The 18803-nt window shown below is 43.8% G+C and overlaps 1 protein-coding gene across 2 annotated transcripts in view; it reads left to right on the top strand.

The window, feature by feature from the left end:
• PRKCE (protein kinase C epsilon) overlaps positions 1-18803 on the top strand; it is a 510142-nt gene that overhangs the window by 169530 nt on the left and 321809 nt on the right. For both annotated transcript variants that reach the window (XM_036872893.1, XM_036872894.1), the window contains one exon: positions 16082-16145. In XM_036872893.1, coding sequence (XP_036728788.1) covers positions 16082-16145 — 64 coding nt within the window. The remainder of the gene's footprint in view (positions 1-16081; positions 16146-18803) is intronic.

The raw sequence follows: 18803 nt of genomic DNA, 5'->3' as shown, positions 1-18803 counted from the left end.
TTAACTGTTGACAAGGCCACTTATCTGCAGCCAAGCTGCCCACCATGGAGCACATTTATCCACAGGAATGAACATAGGAATAATAGCTTCCATGAGAGCAGCTACCTTAGCCTCACCTTTACCTGGCTGAGGTTCTAAATCCTCTCAGCCCTTTCCTGTGTCTTGCCTTAGAACACACAAAGGATCCTCTATGGGAATCTTGTGCCACTGTAGTCTAAGAGGGCAACTTGGATGGGGGTTCAGGCACCCAACCTCTTGCTCCATTATTTTCTTGCACCGGGCCTGGGACTTGGGGTGCCCCACCGCAGCCCCCCTGCCACAACGTCCTGACTGAATTTAGAGTTGGTGTGTTTAATGGTGGGGGGAGGGATACTCAATCTGGTAGAGCAGCAGCAGCGGACAGACAGGCTTCCCAGAAACAGGAAATGCCTTTATGCTAACCTAAAGCATTATTTCAGCTTTTCTACAGTTTTTTTTTCTCACCACACAAACCCCACCTTGCAGCAGATACAGCCAGTTAGTTCAGTGGTGCATGAAGTCAGCGTCACATCAGGCTTAACAAAAACTACTCTGTGTGTGTGTGTGTGTGTGTGTGTGTGTGTTGAGGGGGGACAGGTAGAGAGGTTTTCTGCCTTCTCTTTTGAAGACATAGTGAAAGCTAAAAAAACAAGGCTTTTATCATCCCCAAGTCTGGGATGAGTGTGCATGTTTGGTGGTGGTGGTTTGGAGGGAGGAAGGTGGGAAGTCAAAGCAGACTCCACCCAGGGCGGTCGAGGTTGGACCTCTGTATCGAGGTCTTTCTGACGTCTGGGCAGGTCCCTCTGGTCTTCCCAGTCTCTATGTGTCCTCCTGGCTCAAACTACAGATCCACATCCCTTATCCAAAAACCCCCAAGGCCAGATTTATTTAGTAATTCAGTCTTTTTTGTATTCTTGAACAGCGGTCCCCAACCTTTTTGGCACCAGGGACCAGTTTCGTGGAAGACAATTTTTCCACAGACCGGGGCAGGGCAGCGGTGGTTCAGGCCGTAAAGTGAGCGATGATTCAGGCGGTGATGGGGGCGATGGGGAGCGATGGGGAGCGGCAGATGAAGCTTCCCTCACTCCCCCACCGCCCACCTCCTGCTGTGCGGCCCAGTTCCTAACAGGCTGCGGACAGGTAGCGGTCCGCGGCCCAGGGGTTGGGGACCCCTGTTCTAGAAGGTTATTCTGTATATTACTGAATACATAACATCTCCAGCAGATTCTGGGGCAGTCCTTTATGAGGAAACAAATTAATATTTTTATAACCCAATTGTATGACTATTTACACTAAGTGGAATAAATGGAGACAATAAATAGCCATGTGTCAGCTTGGGTCAGGGTTTGTGGCCAAAGGATTTTGACCCAAACTTCAAAAAGAGTCCAGGTTTTAGAGCATTTTGGATGTCAGTGTTGTGGGTCAGGGGTTTCGGATCTGTACTGTCTCTCTGCTAGTGACTTCCGAATTCAGATCTTAAGCTTGGACCTTTCCCCTGCCCTTGGCTGTCTCAGAGGTGTCTCCAACTGTACCTGTCCAAACCCTGCTCTGGGTGCCCCACTCCTGCCCTGCCCCCCTCCCAGTCCTCTCCTGCTCAGCCAAGGACAGCTTCATGTTTTGCTCAGGCTCCAAATCTCCACGCTAGCCTCGAGGCCTCTCATTATCTTATACACTGCGTCCAATCCACCAGCAATCCTTTTGGCTCCACCTTCAAAATATATTCCAAAACTGACCACTTCGCATCACCTCCACTATCCCGTCCCTTCCTAGCCACCATCATCTCCCCTGGATTATTATGATAGCCTCCAGCTCTCACCTGGATTATCACAATAGCCTCATAAGTGGCCTTCCTGCTTCCTCACTCGCCCCTAAAATTTATTCTCCACACAGTAGCCAGACTGATCCTGTCAAAGTGTAAGTCACAGCACGTCACTTCTATGCTCAAACTCACCTCTGGCTTCCCATCTCACTCAGCGCCGAAGTCCAGTCCTTACCGTGTTCCACCTCTGTGACCTTGTCACCAGTGACCTCGTCACCAGTGACCTCCATCACTCTGCTCCTGCCACTCCATCTCCTACCCTGGCAAAGGTCAAGTCCTCTCCCACCTCCCAGCCTTTGCGCTTGCCCTTCCCTCTGCTTGTTACGATCCTGGTATCCTCCCAGAAATCCGCAGGCCTGACTCCTTGAGTATCAAGAAGGCTTTCCTTGATGATCTTAGATAAATGAACCCTCAGTCACCAAACCCAAACTTTGAAATTTGCCTTTTGACAAACAAGACATGAAATACTCTAAAGGGAAACCAACAAAAGGTTCAACACGTTAGAAAAGATCTATTAACTAAAACTTGGTTCCAGTTACGTCTACTCTGGGCAATGAACAGAGCATTGATTATTCTAAGGATAGACTTGAAAGATTTAAACTTTATTTTCCTTTGATGCCTCTGAAAGGCCAAGGACGTTTTTTGTGCTTGGACTTTTTGTGTGCTTTCTTCTATTTATTTCAAGCCCTGACTTCATTAATTAATGATTATAGATAGCCCTAAACTATCCTCACAAAGTAGATGGAATTCATAGAATCCCTCCCATATGGTCTGTATATAACATGACATATTTGTGATTTGTCTTTTCTGTGCTTGTCCAAAATATATGGAAATCTGATGTACACAAGAGAAAGCCACAAATTCAGAACTATTCTGACATTCAGAGCTTGGACAATTTTCTGATCCCCTTTGCTATGTGCTTCAGGAAATATCTTCCCTTCTAGTTCAGTTATTGGTGGGGTTTCAGCACATGTAAATCTGATTTGTGAGTCCAGCTTCATTAGCCTGTTCCTTTTACAATGCCTGCAACTTCATAAAGGTGTAGAAACCAAGCAGAGAATTATAAGGAGAGTTGCCCATTTTCAGAGAATAGATGCTCCCTGCTTTCATATATTACTTGTACCTGAAAACCTATGTATTCATTTATCTATAGGAAAAACCCAGTTGAACATTCACACATGCTCATTAGGTTACATGTTAAGGTAAGCTTTATCCCAGAAAGCTGGAAATTATGTCAGACTTTATATTTATATCTTTACTATTTTGATACAAAACCTAAAAGTTTTAAAAATTTAATGTTTTCCTTCAAAATTCAACAGAGTCAACTGATGAACATCTAATTGAGGGTAAGATTTTGCTGATATTGACCTGCCTAATAAATTCTGTTTTCCTCTATATTACATGTTTGAGACCTATGCTTGGTTTTCTTAGAACCAGCATTTGAAATTTTTTATAAATTAAAAAAATTATACGTTTTATAGCACACTGAGGACAAATGGGAGAATATATTCCAAAGAACTCCTGTAAAAACAAAGATGGTGACACTGCATGGCTAAGTGATAGCACAGTATGGTTATGTCATAGCAGAAATGTTTGCTCATTACCTGATTGACAAAGTCTATGTTGTTATGGAAGTTTATCACATACAAGGTAGTTTAAAGGTTAACCGCGTATAAGGTATAAAAATGTGGGCCACACCACCCCACAAAAATTGAGGAAGAGCATCGTACAGAGAAGGTACGATCAAAGCATTTGCTTTGATTCGATCAAAGCAAAGGATTTTTAAATGAATGTGTTCTATTTGGTTGAGCTATTGAAGCTTCTCTTAAGATGTTCTAACTGTATTCAACTGAGGAATATGCCTGGCTACTAACCCCTCGTAACTGGTGATTAGGATTGAGTAGTGCTGTGAACCATTTGACCAGAAAATTACACTTTTAAAGAAGTAAGTAAATTTAACATAATTTGTCCCATTTTTAACTTGCACCTTAAAGAATTCTGCAGTGAAAATCGGGACAACTGAGTATCCTTTTCTTTTTTTTTTCAGCTATGGTTAATTTACTGAGATGCCTGAGTGGGTTGCTTGACCTCACTGTGCTTCAGTTTCCTTACCTGTAAATGAGGGGACTGAGCCACATAATGTCCTTCAAGCAACAAGTTTATTGTTTGATTTTTTTTTTATCACAAAATTTATAATAGAAAGTAGAAGATTTAAAAGACAGTTTAGAAAAACTATGGATATGCACAAAGAAAAAAATCACATTATTTTACTCTCCTGTAGATAACTGGTTTTTTCCTTTGTATATGTACCTACTTACACACATTTTATTTTTTAAAAATTGGATCATAGTAATATATTCCTTTATAATCTCATTTTTCCTCCACTTTTAATACCATATTTTGAATATCTTTCCATGCCATTAAATATAATTCTGCAAGATTTTTTTTGTGATGGCATGGTATCTAATGATTTGAATATGCTACAATTTATTTAAATAGTTTGCTATTATTGGACAATTAGTTTCTAATTTTACGCGCTTCAAAATGTTGTAATAATGATCTCTGTATTTAAATCTTTTTGCACATGTGTGATTTGGGATAAATTCCCAGAAATGGAATTGCTAGGTCAAAGGATTTTTGTTATATAATGCCAAACTACCCTACAAATTTTGTGCCAATTTATACTTCATTAGCAGTGTGTAAGGGGGCCTATTTCTCCTCCACTCTTACCAGCCCTGGATAATATCATTTAAGATGATGAGTTTTTGGAATTTTCATTCAAGGTGGTCTAGGAGCAAATATGTTTATTGCTTTGCCTACTCAAGATCCCATTTAGATAACAGAAAAGGAAAAAGGTCAGGGGGGATACAATTTTATAACTAGTAAGTAAGCAGAAGGATGCCATCATTAAGCTATTTCAGTGAATTTCTGGGAAAAGAAAGGAGAGGGCAGGGTGGAAACTACGGAGCAGAATAGAAGTACAAAGGAGCCACAGCCCAGAACATGTGCGGGGGACTACCGGAGCCTAGCCTAGAGCCAGCTGTTCTGCAGGACCCTTAAGGAGCTCTGGGCATGGAAACTGTAGTCACCCCAGAGGCAGGAGTGAGATGTGCAGCTGAAAGCAAGTGACTATTTGAAAGTCTGTATGTGGCATGTGTAGTGAGTATACTCACTCTTCTCACTGCTGAAGGACCTGGAACCAGACCCTGACCCCCAGGGTCAGAAAGTGGAAGGTTCTTTTAAAAAGCAACGGAATAATGGTTTGGGGAGAGCTATCATAGATGGTGGGGACCCCTGCTATCATGGCCAGCTCCCACTCTGTAACCCTGTGTTCACAGAAATAGGTTGTGTCCATAAAATAAAAAAAGAAAAGGATGCTGTGAGGAGAAAGAAGCTGCAGAAAATAAGAAGGTGCTTCTGGAATCTTAACATACTATTGTCAGAAATAAAAGTTCAGTGGAAGGGTTGTAAGATATATTCAAAGAAATTTAGAATATGGACTAAAAGGAGAAAAGAGATGGAAATATATATAACAAATAGTAAGAGACATAGGGATTAATTCTACTCGTCCAATAGCCAAATAATGGGAGTTTCATACAGAAAATGAAGAGGCCAATAGCAAAGGACAAATTAGAAGAATATCTCCCACAAATGCAATGAATCAAAAGAACAAGTACAATGAATCAAAAAAAGATACCCTGAGACATATCATGTTGGAATTTCAGAACGCTGAGGATAAAAAAGATGCTAAAACTTCTAGAGAGTGAAAACAAAACAAAGTCACATACTAAACAACAGTAACCAGGCTGACATCAGAGTCCATAGGCAATATTGATGTTAGAAGAAAGTTCTGATAGGTAATGATTTTTTTTTTTTTTTTTTTTACCTAGAATTCTATATCCAGCCAAACTATCAATCATGTGTGAGGACAAGCATGCAAGGTCTTAGAAAGCTAGCTTTCTATGCACTCTTAATCAATATTTCAATCAGAATGTACTTTACTGGCAAAAACAAAGGAATAACCCAGAACAAGGAAGATGATGGATTCCAGAAACAGTGACTGCTTCCAGCAGAGCAGTGAAAATAAGTCACGGTACTACAGCTGTGCAGGAGACCAGAGAGTAGTCAGCCCAGATTAGGGAAAAGTGGACAGTGAGGGTCTCCAGAAGGGCAGACCCTGAGAGAAGGGGACCCAGGGGAAACTTGAGGATCTGAGAAAGGCAATTGGTAGAGTGAAAAAAAAAAAAAAAAAAGAATCCATTCGAATTTGCTGCTAGGTATATTCTCCATTGAGTGGTAGATGAGTTGTCACATTGGACCTGTGGAAAAGAAAGTATATGTGATATCATTTACAAAGTTATAATATTAAGTAAACACGATTAATTCATCCTCAGATTTTGGAACCAGCATATACACAAAGCATGGAACTCAACTACAATTAGAAAAAAATGTCAGTTTTGTCAATGTTGATAGTATAACAGTAAAAATGCAGAGGATGGGGAGGGCGGGAAGCACTCATGTCCTCCAGTTAGAATGTGTAGGGTCAAGGGATATTGCCTATAGTTGATGGAACAAGAAATTGACATTTAGATTGCTTTTTTTTTTGCAGTTGTAAAGAAGAATAGAGAAGGAACTGAGAATTGTGATGTGTAATTATTTTGTGAAGGGAGGAAAGTGGAGTGAGGTGGTGAGTGAACTAAATCCTCATCTCTCACAGCAGCAGGGCAAGAGTGAATGTCTAAAACAAGAAATCAGGAAATTGAGGTATAAGCATTTTGTTTAGGGACATGGCAGTGATGACCAGAAAAACCCAAATAGAAGTTATTAAAATTGGCTCCCTCTGGGGAGTATAGGGCAAGAGACGCTGCCTCTCATTGTAAGTTTTGATTTTTAAAAACCGAACACATCATGATACTTAATTGTGTTTATATATTAATAAACAAATAACACAAGGATACATAGCCCCAAAGAAACTTTGGCTAAATTGTTAGGCAAAAGAAAAAAATTCTTACCCTTGTTTAAATTTGTATTTCTTTGCTTATTTGAACCAAGTGATTCCAAAGTTGCTTATGACTGTTAGCTTTCATGCTTCTGTGATTTTTATAAAACTCTTCCTCATTGGACATGTTTCCAACTATACGATGCAAAGCAGTGGCAAATAGGACTTGCTATACAGAAAATCCCAATACAGCAATATTTCCAAGAGGGCATTTACTCCCTGAAGCTGGGCGTCCTACCCTGTGTTTGTGTCTCATAGTCTGAGCCTCCCAGCTGTTTTGCTGTGGGATTAGTATTCCTTCAACTATGAGCTCCAGGAGGACAATGAAAAAGCTTTACTTTCATTGTTCTTGTGCCCAAGAAGTGACTCCACCATCATGCACACAGCATGGACTCCTTGAACAGCTCACGATGTGTTCTTTCCGCAGGATCTCCTTGAGTCCATGCCCTTGGCTGGGTCCAAGGTAACCAGAGCATCGGGTTGGGAGTCGGAGAGCCCTGCCTTAATTCAGGCTGCTCTTCTTCAAGCTGTGAGAATGTGGGCAAGCCATTCAAATCCATGAGCCTCTCTGTTCTCTCATTCCTGAAATGGTTCAGATAAGGATATGGCCTCCCTCACTCAGATAACGCATGTAAAGTGCTCAATAAAGGGTGTTTATTAGAGTTGTGATTATTATTATGAATAAAAGAGTCTCCATGAGGAGCTCAAAGTGCTGAATAACAATTATAATGTCTTAGGTTTTGAAGGGAGTCAGGAACTGAATGTCTTTGTGAGCAGCTGCTGGTGAAAGGTCCTGCTAGGTTGTGATATAACAGAGACAGAAAAGTTCCTGGTCTGGAGATAATTTTTCTGGTTGCACAATCTTGAGCTCCCGACTGAGCTCGGCTCTGCTCCACGTGGATCCATTCAGTTCCACTTGGAGTCTCTACTGATTCCCTGCCATGCGCCCAGCTGTGGATCAAGAACTGTGGAAACCTCTCCACCAAGGGACACGTGGCTCTTCCCAAGAGGGGCTCACAGTCTAGGCGGGAAATAACCCTAATGACTTGACAGCTGACATTTAGAGGATGCTAGCCGTGTGCTAGGCATGGCTCCAAGTGCTTCACCCTCTCATTTGATCCTCCCAACATTCTGAAGCAGGTGCCACTGACATTCTCAATGTGTAGATGAGGAAATCGAAGCAAGGGCCACACAGCTTGTGACAGGCAGAGCTGGGGTTTGGACCCAGGTAGGTTAGCTTCAGAGCCTTGACTCTCAATCGCCGCAATTGGCTTAGTGTAAAAAATAGGAAACGTGGAATAAAACACATGGATAAAAATGCACCCAGTGACAGAGAGCACTGCAAAGCAAAATGCAAAGTGCGCATGGGTAGTGGGTATTTTTCACTTCAGAACACTGAGGGTAAGTGGCTACATTTCCTGCTGTTTGCATTCAGCATCTCCTCGTGGGAGTCAGTGGGAGTACAGTCATGTACTGCCATTTCCCTGAAAGAAGAGAGGAAAACGAAAACGACACCATGACCAGGCAATGCTTCGTAAGCCATTGCACACTCTTGACATTAGGTCTGGCACTTCTGGATGTTTTCTCAGCTCAGAAAAGCATCTGCGCACACAGACTTATTTGTTTTTAGCCACCTCTGTCATCAGAGGGAGCCAGCTCTCTGGGTCTATTCTGCGCCTGTTGAAAAGAGGAAGCAGGTACTAGCTTGAGTTTACTCCATTTGTGGCCTGTGGGGAGCTGGGATCTGTAAGGTAGGCATCCGGTCCAGCCAACGGGACTTTCATGTGGAGATGATGGTTGCTGCTCGGTTGGTGTCTGGGACCTGGGTACCGGGGATGGACAAGCAATGTGTCGGCCAATTTTGAGGGGCGTTTCTTTAAGAAGTGTCTGGGAACCGAAGCAAGCTGCTCTCTGGGGGACTGGGTTAGAAATAGGTAGTGAAAAAAGATGTTGACAAATATTGTGAGAAGTTCACTCAAGGACACGATTTTAAAAATCAAATGGTTCAAAAGAGCATAGAGTGAAGAATAATGCCCCTTTCCTGATTTCTCACCCCTCGATCCTCTAGTTTCCACCTCTTGAGGCAACCCCTGTTTCCTGTTGATTAAGACTCCTTCTAGAGATAATCTATGCCAAACAAGCGTGACAGTGTGTGTGTGTGTCTGTGTGTGTTTACCCACATGCACACCCATTTTATTCACATGATAGCCTAGCATAAGAAACACATTACACCATACTTTTTTCCCACTTAATATATCCCAGAGATAGTTTCATATAAGTCAGTACATTTAGATCTTTTTATTCTTTTTTTAGGGCTTGCATAGAGATCTACCAAACGGTGTCCCATAATTTATTTAAGCTGTCTCCTATTCATGGATATTTAGGTCCTTGAGGTTGTTAAAAGCCATTCTAGAGCATTCGGCCTAATTTTTTTTGTTTTGCATATGAGGAAATTGAGATCCACACACAGAAAGGTTTAAATAATTCAGCAGGGAACCTACATTTTGGATGTGTTTTTCTTGCTATTACCGTATTTTGATCACAGAAGACAAGAGAAGGTGGGTTTGAGGGTGTTTTGCACACATGGGTGGGTGTGTGAATGTGTGCCTACACAGGTAGGTGTACATTCTGTTGGGTGACAGATGTGTTCTTGAAAAACTCTGAATGAACCCTTTTATTTTTAAAAATGGAATATGAAATCTTAAATGCCCTGAGGGTGGGAAGATGATTTGTTATTTAAAGGAAAATTGTAGAGCAATCCTTATGTGAAATGATGACTTATTTTTTTCCTTTTTCAAAAGCGACTTTATTGAGGTATAATTTACAGGCAAAAAAAAGAATGCATCCATTTTAAGTGTGTGGCTTGATTCAGTTTAACAAACGTATACATTCATGTCACCGCCACTCAATCAACATACAGAAGACTTTCATCTTCCCCAAAAGTCCTTCTGTGCCTCTTTTCTTTTTTATTGAATATATACTTTACTATTGTAAAATACAGTACTCAAAATCATTCAATCATCCCCTGTGCCTCTTTGAATCCATTTCCCATGTCCACCTCCAGGAGATCACCGATATGCTTTTTGTCACGATAGATTCGTTTTGCCTGTTCTGGAACATTATGTAAGTGGAATCGTAATCTCTTGCGTTTGGCTTCTTTCCCATAGCATTTGTTTTGTTGCATGTACCAGGAGTTCATTCTTTACTGCTGAGTAAAAGTCTGTCATATGGATACAGCATGGTTTGCTTATTCATTTATCTGTTCTTGGACATTTGGGTTGTTTCCAGTATTTGGCTGTTATGAATGAAGCTGCTAGGAACACTTCTGTACAGGTTGATGGCTTCCCAAGTAAATCATCTCCATAATTCAGCTGTGCAGGTCCAGTTTAAAATCGGGCCATTCGTCCATTGAGCCAACATGTATAAATATGTATTAAATCCCTTCCATGTGCTGGACAGACAGGGTTCTGCCCTTCAGGGCAGAAGGAAAGCCCACATAACGTCTTTGCACTACCATGGAAGGCATATGAGAAAGGAGCAATCCTCCTCTCCTCCTGTTTTATGAAAGTAAGTGCTATTCGAAGCCTGTGAACCGAGTGGAGCTCTTAAAATATTTAATTACATGTGCACCCTCTGCTTTTTAACTAGCCAGTGCACTCTACCAATAGATCTAGTAGCAACTCCTCAAATGAAGAGTCTTTAGTGTAATTGGTGGCTAGCTCCAAAATCACCACCCAGCAGCTGCTCAAGAGCTGCCCATCATAGCGCCTGCACGTTTTGTGCTTTCCAAAAGCGGCAGCTGGGGCTGCTTGAAGATCTCCTGCTCTGTCTGGCTTGCCTCTTCCATGCCAGGCACCTCTGGGGACAGTACGTGCCTGAGAGGCCTCCAGGGGAAAATAGCCAGCAATCCAGGGGGTGCAGACCTTGGGAAGCGGGTCCTCTGCCTTGGGAAAGAAGCTCTGAGTCTTCTCTCTTCTTCTCCTTCCCACCTCCTCCTCCTTCACTCCCCACCCTCCTCCAGGAAAAAAAAGAAACAGCCTATTATCTAGGACTTAATGGGTGCAACATGGGCAGTGCAGCCTCTTTTTCTCCTTCTCCTCCGTTCTGGAGTCATCCTTTTCTGACACCCCCCCCCCCATCCCTTTTGCTTCTTTCTAGGCCCTGGTGCCTGACAACAGATGGAAAAGGAAGTGAAGCTCAAATTGGGTCTGTGTGACCCTCGCGGGCTGTTCTGAGGAGAGGTTTTCCTAGAGGTCCCCAGTGAAAGTTGAGCCTATGGTCAGGAGGAAGCTTGACTATGAATTTCTTGCCTCCTTTGTCTCAAACTCGATTACCCCCAAACACAGGCACACAGACACCTATGGGTCACAGTGACACACAGCGGTGACAGCTAAGCGGGCTGCATGGCTGGGGTGCTAGTCCAGTGGTCAGGGTTCTTGCTGGACAGGTGTGGTGTGCTGGGAGGAGTATAGGATTCTGAGAATCAGGAGCTAAGGGTGCAAGTTATGACTCTGCCTCTTACCTCTGGCTGTTCAGCTCCGGAGGACTTGTCCTCAGAGACTACCGTGTGAATGGTGCCCCTGCAGTTGTGCCGTGTGTGTGCTCTCACTAGCCCTGCTTATCTTCCTTAACCTCAGTTTTCTCGTACATACAATGTTGCTAATAATACTTGTTACCTTACAGGTTAATTGTGAGGAATCAATGAAATAATGCTTGTGAAGGACTTTGTGAATGCTCAGGCACCACCCCAAAAAGTGCCTGTGTGTCTTTTTGCTTTTCAGAGATGGCTTTTTCCTGGTTTCTGTGGTTTGGGCTCTTTCCCCATTGCTTTGTACCTAACTCGCAGGAATGGAGCTCTTGTTTATGCCCAGACCTTCCCCAAGGGCTCTGGGGGGCTGGGGGGGGGTGGGAAGGGGTGGGCAAGGTGTTCAACGCGTTGCTCTGACTTAAACCGGCCTGGCTGGGGAGCCAGTTGCACCTGAGAAGGAGCATGAACCCACGGAGGACAGCCAGAGGCTTAGAGTTATGAGAACCCTGAGACTGAGTTGTCAGAGAAGGCTTTGTGGGGCTTGAGATGGGAGCTCCCGCTGTCAGAGTCATCTCTCCTGTGTGCTCCAGGCAGCAGCGCTGCGTGGGAATCCGGCTGAAAGCTCTCTGTACCCTAGTTTTTCTATCTGAAAAGTAGGGAATATGTATTGCTGGCCTCCCAGGAGATTAGATGAACTAATGCAGGTGAAACCTCAATACAGTGTCCCAGGCCTAGCAGGTGCTCAGACAATACGTGGTCATCCTCAGCTTCTCCTCTCGTAATCACCTCATGACCCTCTGATGACCAGGGCTATAGCCTTTTTTCCCACTGGGTTTCCTCCAGGGCTGGGTGAGAAATTCTCACCTTAGTTCTACATCTGATATTCACAGCACTGTAAAATCATCAGATGTCCTGAAATAATATGTAATAACATCAATCTGGGGCAAGAAAATGCTTTTTGGTGGGTGGGAAGTTTCATAGAGTGGAAAGAACATCACATCGGATTAAGTAACAGATTTGAAGACCTGGCTTTTTAATAACAATAGCAGCAACAATGACCGAGTGTTCTGCGCCAGGCACCATGCTATGCACTGTACATAGATTTTCACATTTTACATTGTGACACCCCCAGTGTCACAGGACCCGTTATTAGCTCCTTTCACTGAGGAGCATTCTGAGTCTTAGAGAAGATAGTTGCTTGCTTCAGGCCAGAGAGCCAGTAAGTTCACTGTTAACCACCATATACTGAGTAACTCCTAAGTGCCAAGTGCTTTGCATGTGTGTCTCATGGAATTGTTACAATAACCTGTTTCACAGATGAAGAGACAGCGGTTGAAGTTCAGGGAGAATAAATAATTGCCTGACCTGTAAGTGACAAAACTGGGATTCAGTCCTGGTGTGACTCCAAAGGCTGTGTTTGTCTCCCCCATGGTTCTACTGCCTTGCTTCTGGCCTCAGCTGGAGGTTGAAAGAGAATCATAGTCAAAAACAGAGATAGTATCTGGGAAAGTGCATCAAATAAAGGTATGAGGTTCAAGGAGATTTGATAAAGGGGGTTGCATCTGGGAGAATTGGGAGGAACCTGAAGCCCGGGAGAAGGAGCTGAGAAGAAACCCTGGGAATGGTTGGGAGGAGGGAGGAGGCCTGCTTTTATGTAGTGCCAGCTGCCTGGTGGTGATGCCAGCTATCAGCTTGCAGTGGTTGTGCAGGGCTGGGCACCGACATTGCTTCATTATCCGGGCCACATAATTGTGAACAGAATTGTGATTAAGTTAATTTGGCCATGAAGTTACAAGGCATTCCACCCCCTTTTGTACCTGATAACCCCTCTAGTCATCCACGTTGAAGTCCCACCACCCTGCATGGATTCTCAGAGCCTCCTTACTTGGCTGGCTGGCGCTCAGCCAGTGCTCTGCGGCCATCTGCCCAGGCTGCAAAGCTCTTTGTTGCTCTTGGCATGTTTAATAGCTTAATTTCTATTTTTCTGTTTGAAAATGCAGTTCATCGGCACTGAGGCAGCAGAGGGTGCTAAAATGGTTTCTGATTGCTATCTTGAATGTTAATATCCTAATACATTTTATCATCAATGACCTGTCCCCCGCCACGAGTTCTCACTCCCCTTTTGCAAAGAAAGGCACGCTGCCTGCCTTCCGATAGGCCTCGCGGCCCATCTCATTCCTTTGCTGCCTCCCTCCCTGCTTTTCTCAGATACCATTGTACTTTGCCAGTGAAATCCACAGTCGTGGGAAATCTTTGGCTTGGAGGATATGAGAAAGTGTTTCATTTTGCCGGCGGGGTTTAATAGGGATGACCTAATCTCTAAGAGGCACACATTATTTAAATTCCATGCTTTCGGACAAGGGGGCCCCTGATACTTTTGAACTGTGGCAGGGGCAGGATTCTGGTTGGGCTCTGTTGTTTTTCCTGTTTGTAATACAGTGCAGGGGCCAGGTTATGCTTGTGGCACGGGACAGTATTAGTGGTGAAGGTGGTGGAGAACATTTTCTTTACCCAGAAACCTGAAATCGTGGACTCTTTGGCATCACCAGTGTGTTATTTGGTTCTTATCTGGATCCCAAGCTCAAGATCCCAAACCCAGGTGAGCGGTCCCTGTGGGGCTACCTGAGAGCTCCCTGCCCTCCCTCACTCTCTGCCCTGACAGAGTACCTGCAGTATCACAGGGACCTCACCTGGGGGGCATTGAAGACCCGTGTTGGTGGAACTATAATTTTGAGGGAAACCATAAGCACTCTCAACCACTAAGAGGCTGAGTCTGGAAATAAAGAGAGGCTCACGAATGGCTCAGGGAATCTGGATTAGGAGTGGAGTGAGATGTCGGGGGGAGGGACACAGAGAGCATCCGTTCAAGGTGAGTCTTTACCTCATAGGGAGTATATGGTACTCCTGGTATAGCTGCCTCTTCTTCCCCTCTTGCCTCATTGGAATATCATTTTAGTACAGATCCCCTGCCTTCCTTCCTTCCTAAGGAAGGGGCTTGCAGGAGTGAATAATCCCAGAATAGGCTCTGGGACACAGAACATTTTCCCACCTCCACAAAGGTTTATTGGGTGTCTCCTGACCAACAGACAGTACGCTAAACACTAGGGATGCAAATAGGATTGTCATAGTCTCTGTCTAGCCGAGGAGAGAGACATACTGGAGCCGCAGTTGAGATATGTATGTGTACTATAAGAACACAAGGGAGGGTAGTTAATTCTGACTCGGAATATCTGGAAAGGCTTCAGAGAGGAGGCAATAACTGACCTTGACCTTGGAGGAGCAGGAGGTGTTCACCAGGCTAACTCTTCCCAAGCAGTACTTGTTAAATGTGTGCCTGCTTCTTGCTGAGGACCATGGAAAAGAAAGGGAGGGGCTCGTGGCTCCTGCCCTCAAGAAACTCACAGCTTGTTGAGGAGACCAGCCTGGCACATCTGAGCCAATTGGAGCTCTGCACAGACAGATGGGACTGTGGAGGCGGGGGTGGGTACAGGGGTACTCAGTGATCCAGGGTTTCCAGAGTCGCTACTCTCTCAGGGAGAACATGGTCTCTGTGAGGACAGTGCAGACCTTGGAAGGGTGTCGACTGTAAGCGGCCCAGCCCCTCTGGCTCTCCTCGTCATCCTGCTTCTGTATTGGGCCAGTAGCTTGCTGGATTGGGAGGTGGGGAGGGAGGGCACGAGGGTGGGTAGAGAAGGTTGGTGGTGAGAATTTAGCGACATTGGCTCTCTCCTTACAACCCTGGTAGAGTCCGGGGTTTGCAACACGCATGCGCCAGCATACCCCGAGCATGGTGGCCCTTCAGTCCCCCACAAGCACCACTCACATGCCCAGCCTTTGCTTATTCTGTTGCTTCCACCTGGAGTGCTTTCCCTTTCTTGCCTTCGTGAAGTCTTCCCAGGCTGCTCTTTCACACTGATTTCAGGTCCACCAGATACTTTTTATCAGTTATTCTCTGTCCCTCATCATTAAGCTGGGTTCAGCATTGTTCTGTTTTTTGGTTTTTGTTTTTAGACTCCCCAGTGAGATTGTAAACTCACTTGAGAGTGGGAATAATGTCTTATGCTTTTCTTATCTCCCGTGAGCAATTTGTGTAGTATAAAGAACAGGGGCTTCTGTAGACAGTCTTGGCATTGAATCCCAGCATTGCCATTTACCTTGGAACTTTGAGCTCAGTTTCCTTATTTGTGAAACGGGGTTTAACACAGGGTTTCTCGACCTTGACACTGTTGGCATTTGGGGCTGGATAATCCTTTGTTGTGGGGACTGTCCTGTCTGCTGTAGGATGTTTAGCACATCCTTGACCTCCACCCATTAGATGCCAGTAGCACCACTCCCTCTCCAATCGTAACAATCAAAAACGTCTCCAGATACTTTCGTGTCCTCCAAAACGTTCCTTATGTCAGGTGTCCCCAGTGTAGTTCCTCATGTCAGGTTTCCCTTGTGCAGCAAAATTGCTTCCAGTTGGGAACCACTGGAATGACCCTACCTGTTGGGTATGCATCAGACCTCATTGTTACTGCATCCGGAACACAGTAGACATTCCACAAATGCTGATTCTCCTTCATCCCTCATTCACCCAGCACTCGGCGTGTTGCAGATTCATGGATTGAATGGAGCTGTGACTCTAGGTTTTAGCAGTTTGGGGTGGAAATGCCATGAACTCTCGGGTTGCCCCTACAATGCACTAACAGAGTCACTGTCATTTTCTTAATTGCAGATTGATCTGGAGCCAGAAGGAAGAGTGTATGTGATCATTGATCTCTCGGGGTCATCGGGTGAAGGTAGGAGAGTGTGAGCTCTCGTCATTGTTCTTGTCCATCGACCCTTTTGTCTTTTGGTCTCTCCCTTCCCTCCTTGGCTGAGACATATTACAGTGACATTTAATTAATTGGCACCCTTTAAAGGAAAAGGTTATTTTGAAGATGCTTACGCCTGTGTACCAAAAGGGACCAGCCATCTGTTAGCTTTGGTGGAGCAGAGGGAAGATTTTCGACTTACGGAGTGAGGCCAGTAAAGCAGGCGTTCCTGCGCGCGGCTGCCCAGGCAGGCTTCGGTGGGGCAGCTGCTCTCCCCGGGGGTGCGCGTGGGGTCAGTGTGTGTGTGTGTGTGGTGGCCAGGAAGTAACACCAGTTGGTCTCACGGTATTCAGAAATGAAACAAATGAGGTGTCAAATTTCAGAATCAGAAATGTTACTTCTATAAAGAGGGATAAATGAGGAGTTTGGGATTAACATATACACACTACTATATATAATAGATAACCAACAAGGACCTACTGTATAGCACAGGGAACTATACTCAGTATCTTGTAATAATCTATAAGGTAAAAAGAATTTATATGTATATATACATATATATGTGTGTATATATACATATTTTTTATGTATATGTGTGTGTGTATAATGGAATCAAAAAAATAAAAATAAAGAAGTGTTACTTCTCTTTACCAGTTCTTTGCCCAGGCAAAAGCTCTGCTCTTAAAGAGAAATAATGGGGTGAGGATATCTGCTCCCCACTAGCTGATTAAGCAGGGTATAAATGTTCTCTGATCGTTGGATTTTCCTTCTTTCTTCTTCTTACACCCTCTTCTCTCCATCCTGTCTTTGCTCACTTACTACCTTTCAAGGCTTGCCTTGTGGTGAGGGCTGAGCAGTCGGGGTAGAAGGGAAGACTGGACGATAAAACCTTCTCCACGTGGAAACAGGGAGATGGTGGCAGACTTGGGCTCTAGGGAGGTTGGGAATTAGGACTAAAGTTTAGTTACTGGGACCATCTTTCTTCTCCTCTTCTCTTTGTGGGCAGGGGACAGAACAATTGGCTTTAATGTCATGGCAGAAAGATGGGACGAGCCAGGCGGGTTCTTCTTGGCAATGAGAAAAAATGGGGATTAGAGGTTGTGGCCCAAAGGGAAAGGCACAGCTCCTGGCTGGGAGATTTGGGCCTTTTACAGCATCTCCCCAGAATACTGGGGATTATAAGCACAAAGTCACAACCCCACAGTTTTGGGGATGAAGCTCTAGTTTAAGTTTCTATAATGGAGGAGGGACTATGTAAGCAAATTTAAATGAGCTGGTCAAATGATGCACTTGACAGTGGGGCCTGATGACTTTCATTTAACTAATTTAATCACCTGATTTCAACAGGTGTTCAGAATAATTCAATAATTGTGTGTATATGGAGCTCATGATGGAATTCAGTTCTCTCTTAATAGATCTCAATTATTTGGCATAGGTTTAAAACTTTAAACATCCTTCCAAAATTGGTCTCTTAACATTTTCTGCTCTTTATTGCAATTACATTTTGGCGTTTCCAACTTTCCCTCTCTACTCTCAGCTCTGAACAGCCCAGAATAGAAACTATTGTAGAAGATTTGGAGATTTAACAATATTTAGTATGAATTATTCAAGATGTACAAAAGGGCCTAAAGTATAATAAAATGGGTACCAGTGTACCCGCCACCCAGATTAAGAAATAAAGCATCCAGTAATGTAAAGCCTTGCCTTACTTTTAACACAGCGTGTGATCCCAAATTTACCAGACTTCACAATATTACAGTCATCTCCTGATTGTTGATACTGGTGAAACATTTGCTGAGCAAAATCAATCCCCCTTTTTCCTTACATAATGTATATGCAACAGGATAATTAACTAAATATGTATTCCCTGTGCCAAGATGCTGGGCAATCAATGGGAGGCTTGGATTATTTTTTTCTTTGAAAAGATTAACGACTTGCAAAATTATAGAAGACATCCTTTTTAACATTAGAGGGAAAGGATATGGACAAATGAATGAATAAATAAATCAGAGGCAATTGATTTTTTTCTTCTTGCTTCTACAGCTTATTGCATGTGAATGACCAAAGCAGTTTTCATTGGACTGAACTCTTAGCCTATTTTTTTTTATCTCTTTCATCTAAAGAAAATAGAGTTTACTTCAGAAATGCTGACACATGCCAGACTCTGTAAAGTGTTAGCCTGTGTTGCTCTGAAGAAAAGAAGTTTTTCTGCTTTTTCTTAACTGCTGTTTCTGGATTTGGAATTCTTTCTCTGGATAGTGGGAAGGACTTCCAGTAACCTCTTCCTAGAAGCTGACCTTGGTGTGTTCTGTTTGTGTTCTACACATCTGTTCTCCCACTCCTGCTGCTGGGACTGTGAGGGCTCCTGGCCCAGAGGTGGCTTTGTTTTTGGAAGGATTGAGAGGGTGAGAAGAGGAATGGGAGAATGAGTAGCCACAACATTTGCTACCTGGATTGCATGGGAAGGGTCCAGGGCAAAACATGGTTGTCACACCCAGACTATGGACATTCACTGATTCTTATTTAGGTCCCTTTCTTTAGTGAAAATTCCTAACTCTATATTCTGAGAAAGGGTGAAAAAGAGAATTGAAATGAGGCACAGCTGACATTTTCACCGCTCTATTATTCTGCCATCAAGCATCC

Source organism: Balaenoptera musculus, chromosome 13 (assembly GCF_009873245.2).
Source record: "Balaenoptera musculus isolate JJ_BM4_2016_0621 chromosome 13, mBalMus1.pri.v3, whole genome shotgun sequence".
NCBI classification, from domain to species: Eukaryota; Metazoa; Chordata; class Mammalia; order Artiodactyla; family Balaenopteridae; genus Balaenoptera; species Balaenoptera musculus.
This window is presented reverse-complemented; position numbering and strand designations above follow the sequence as displayed.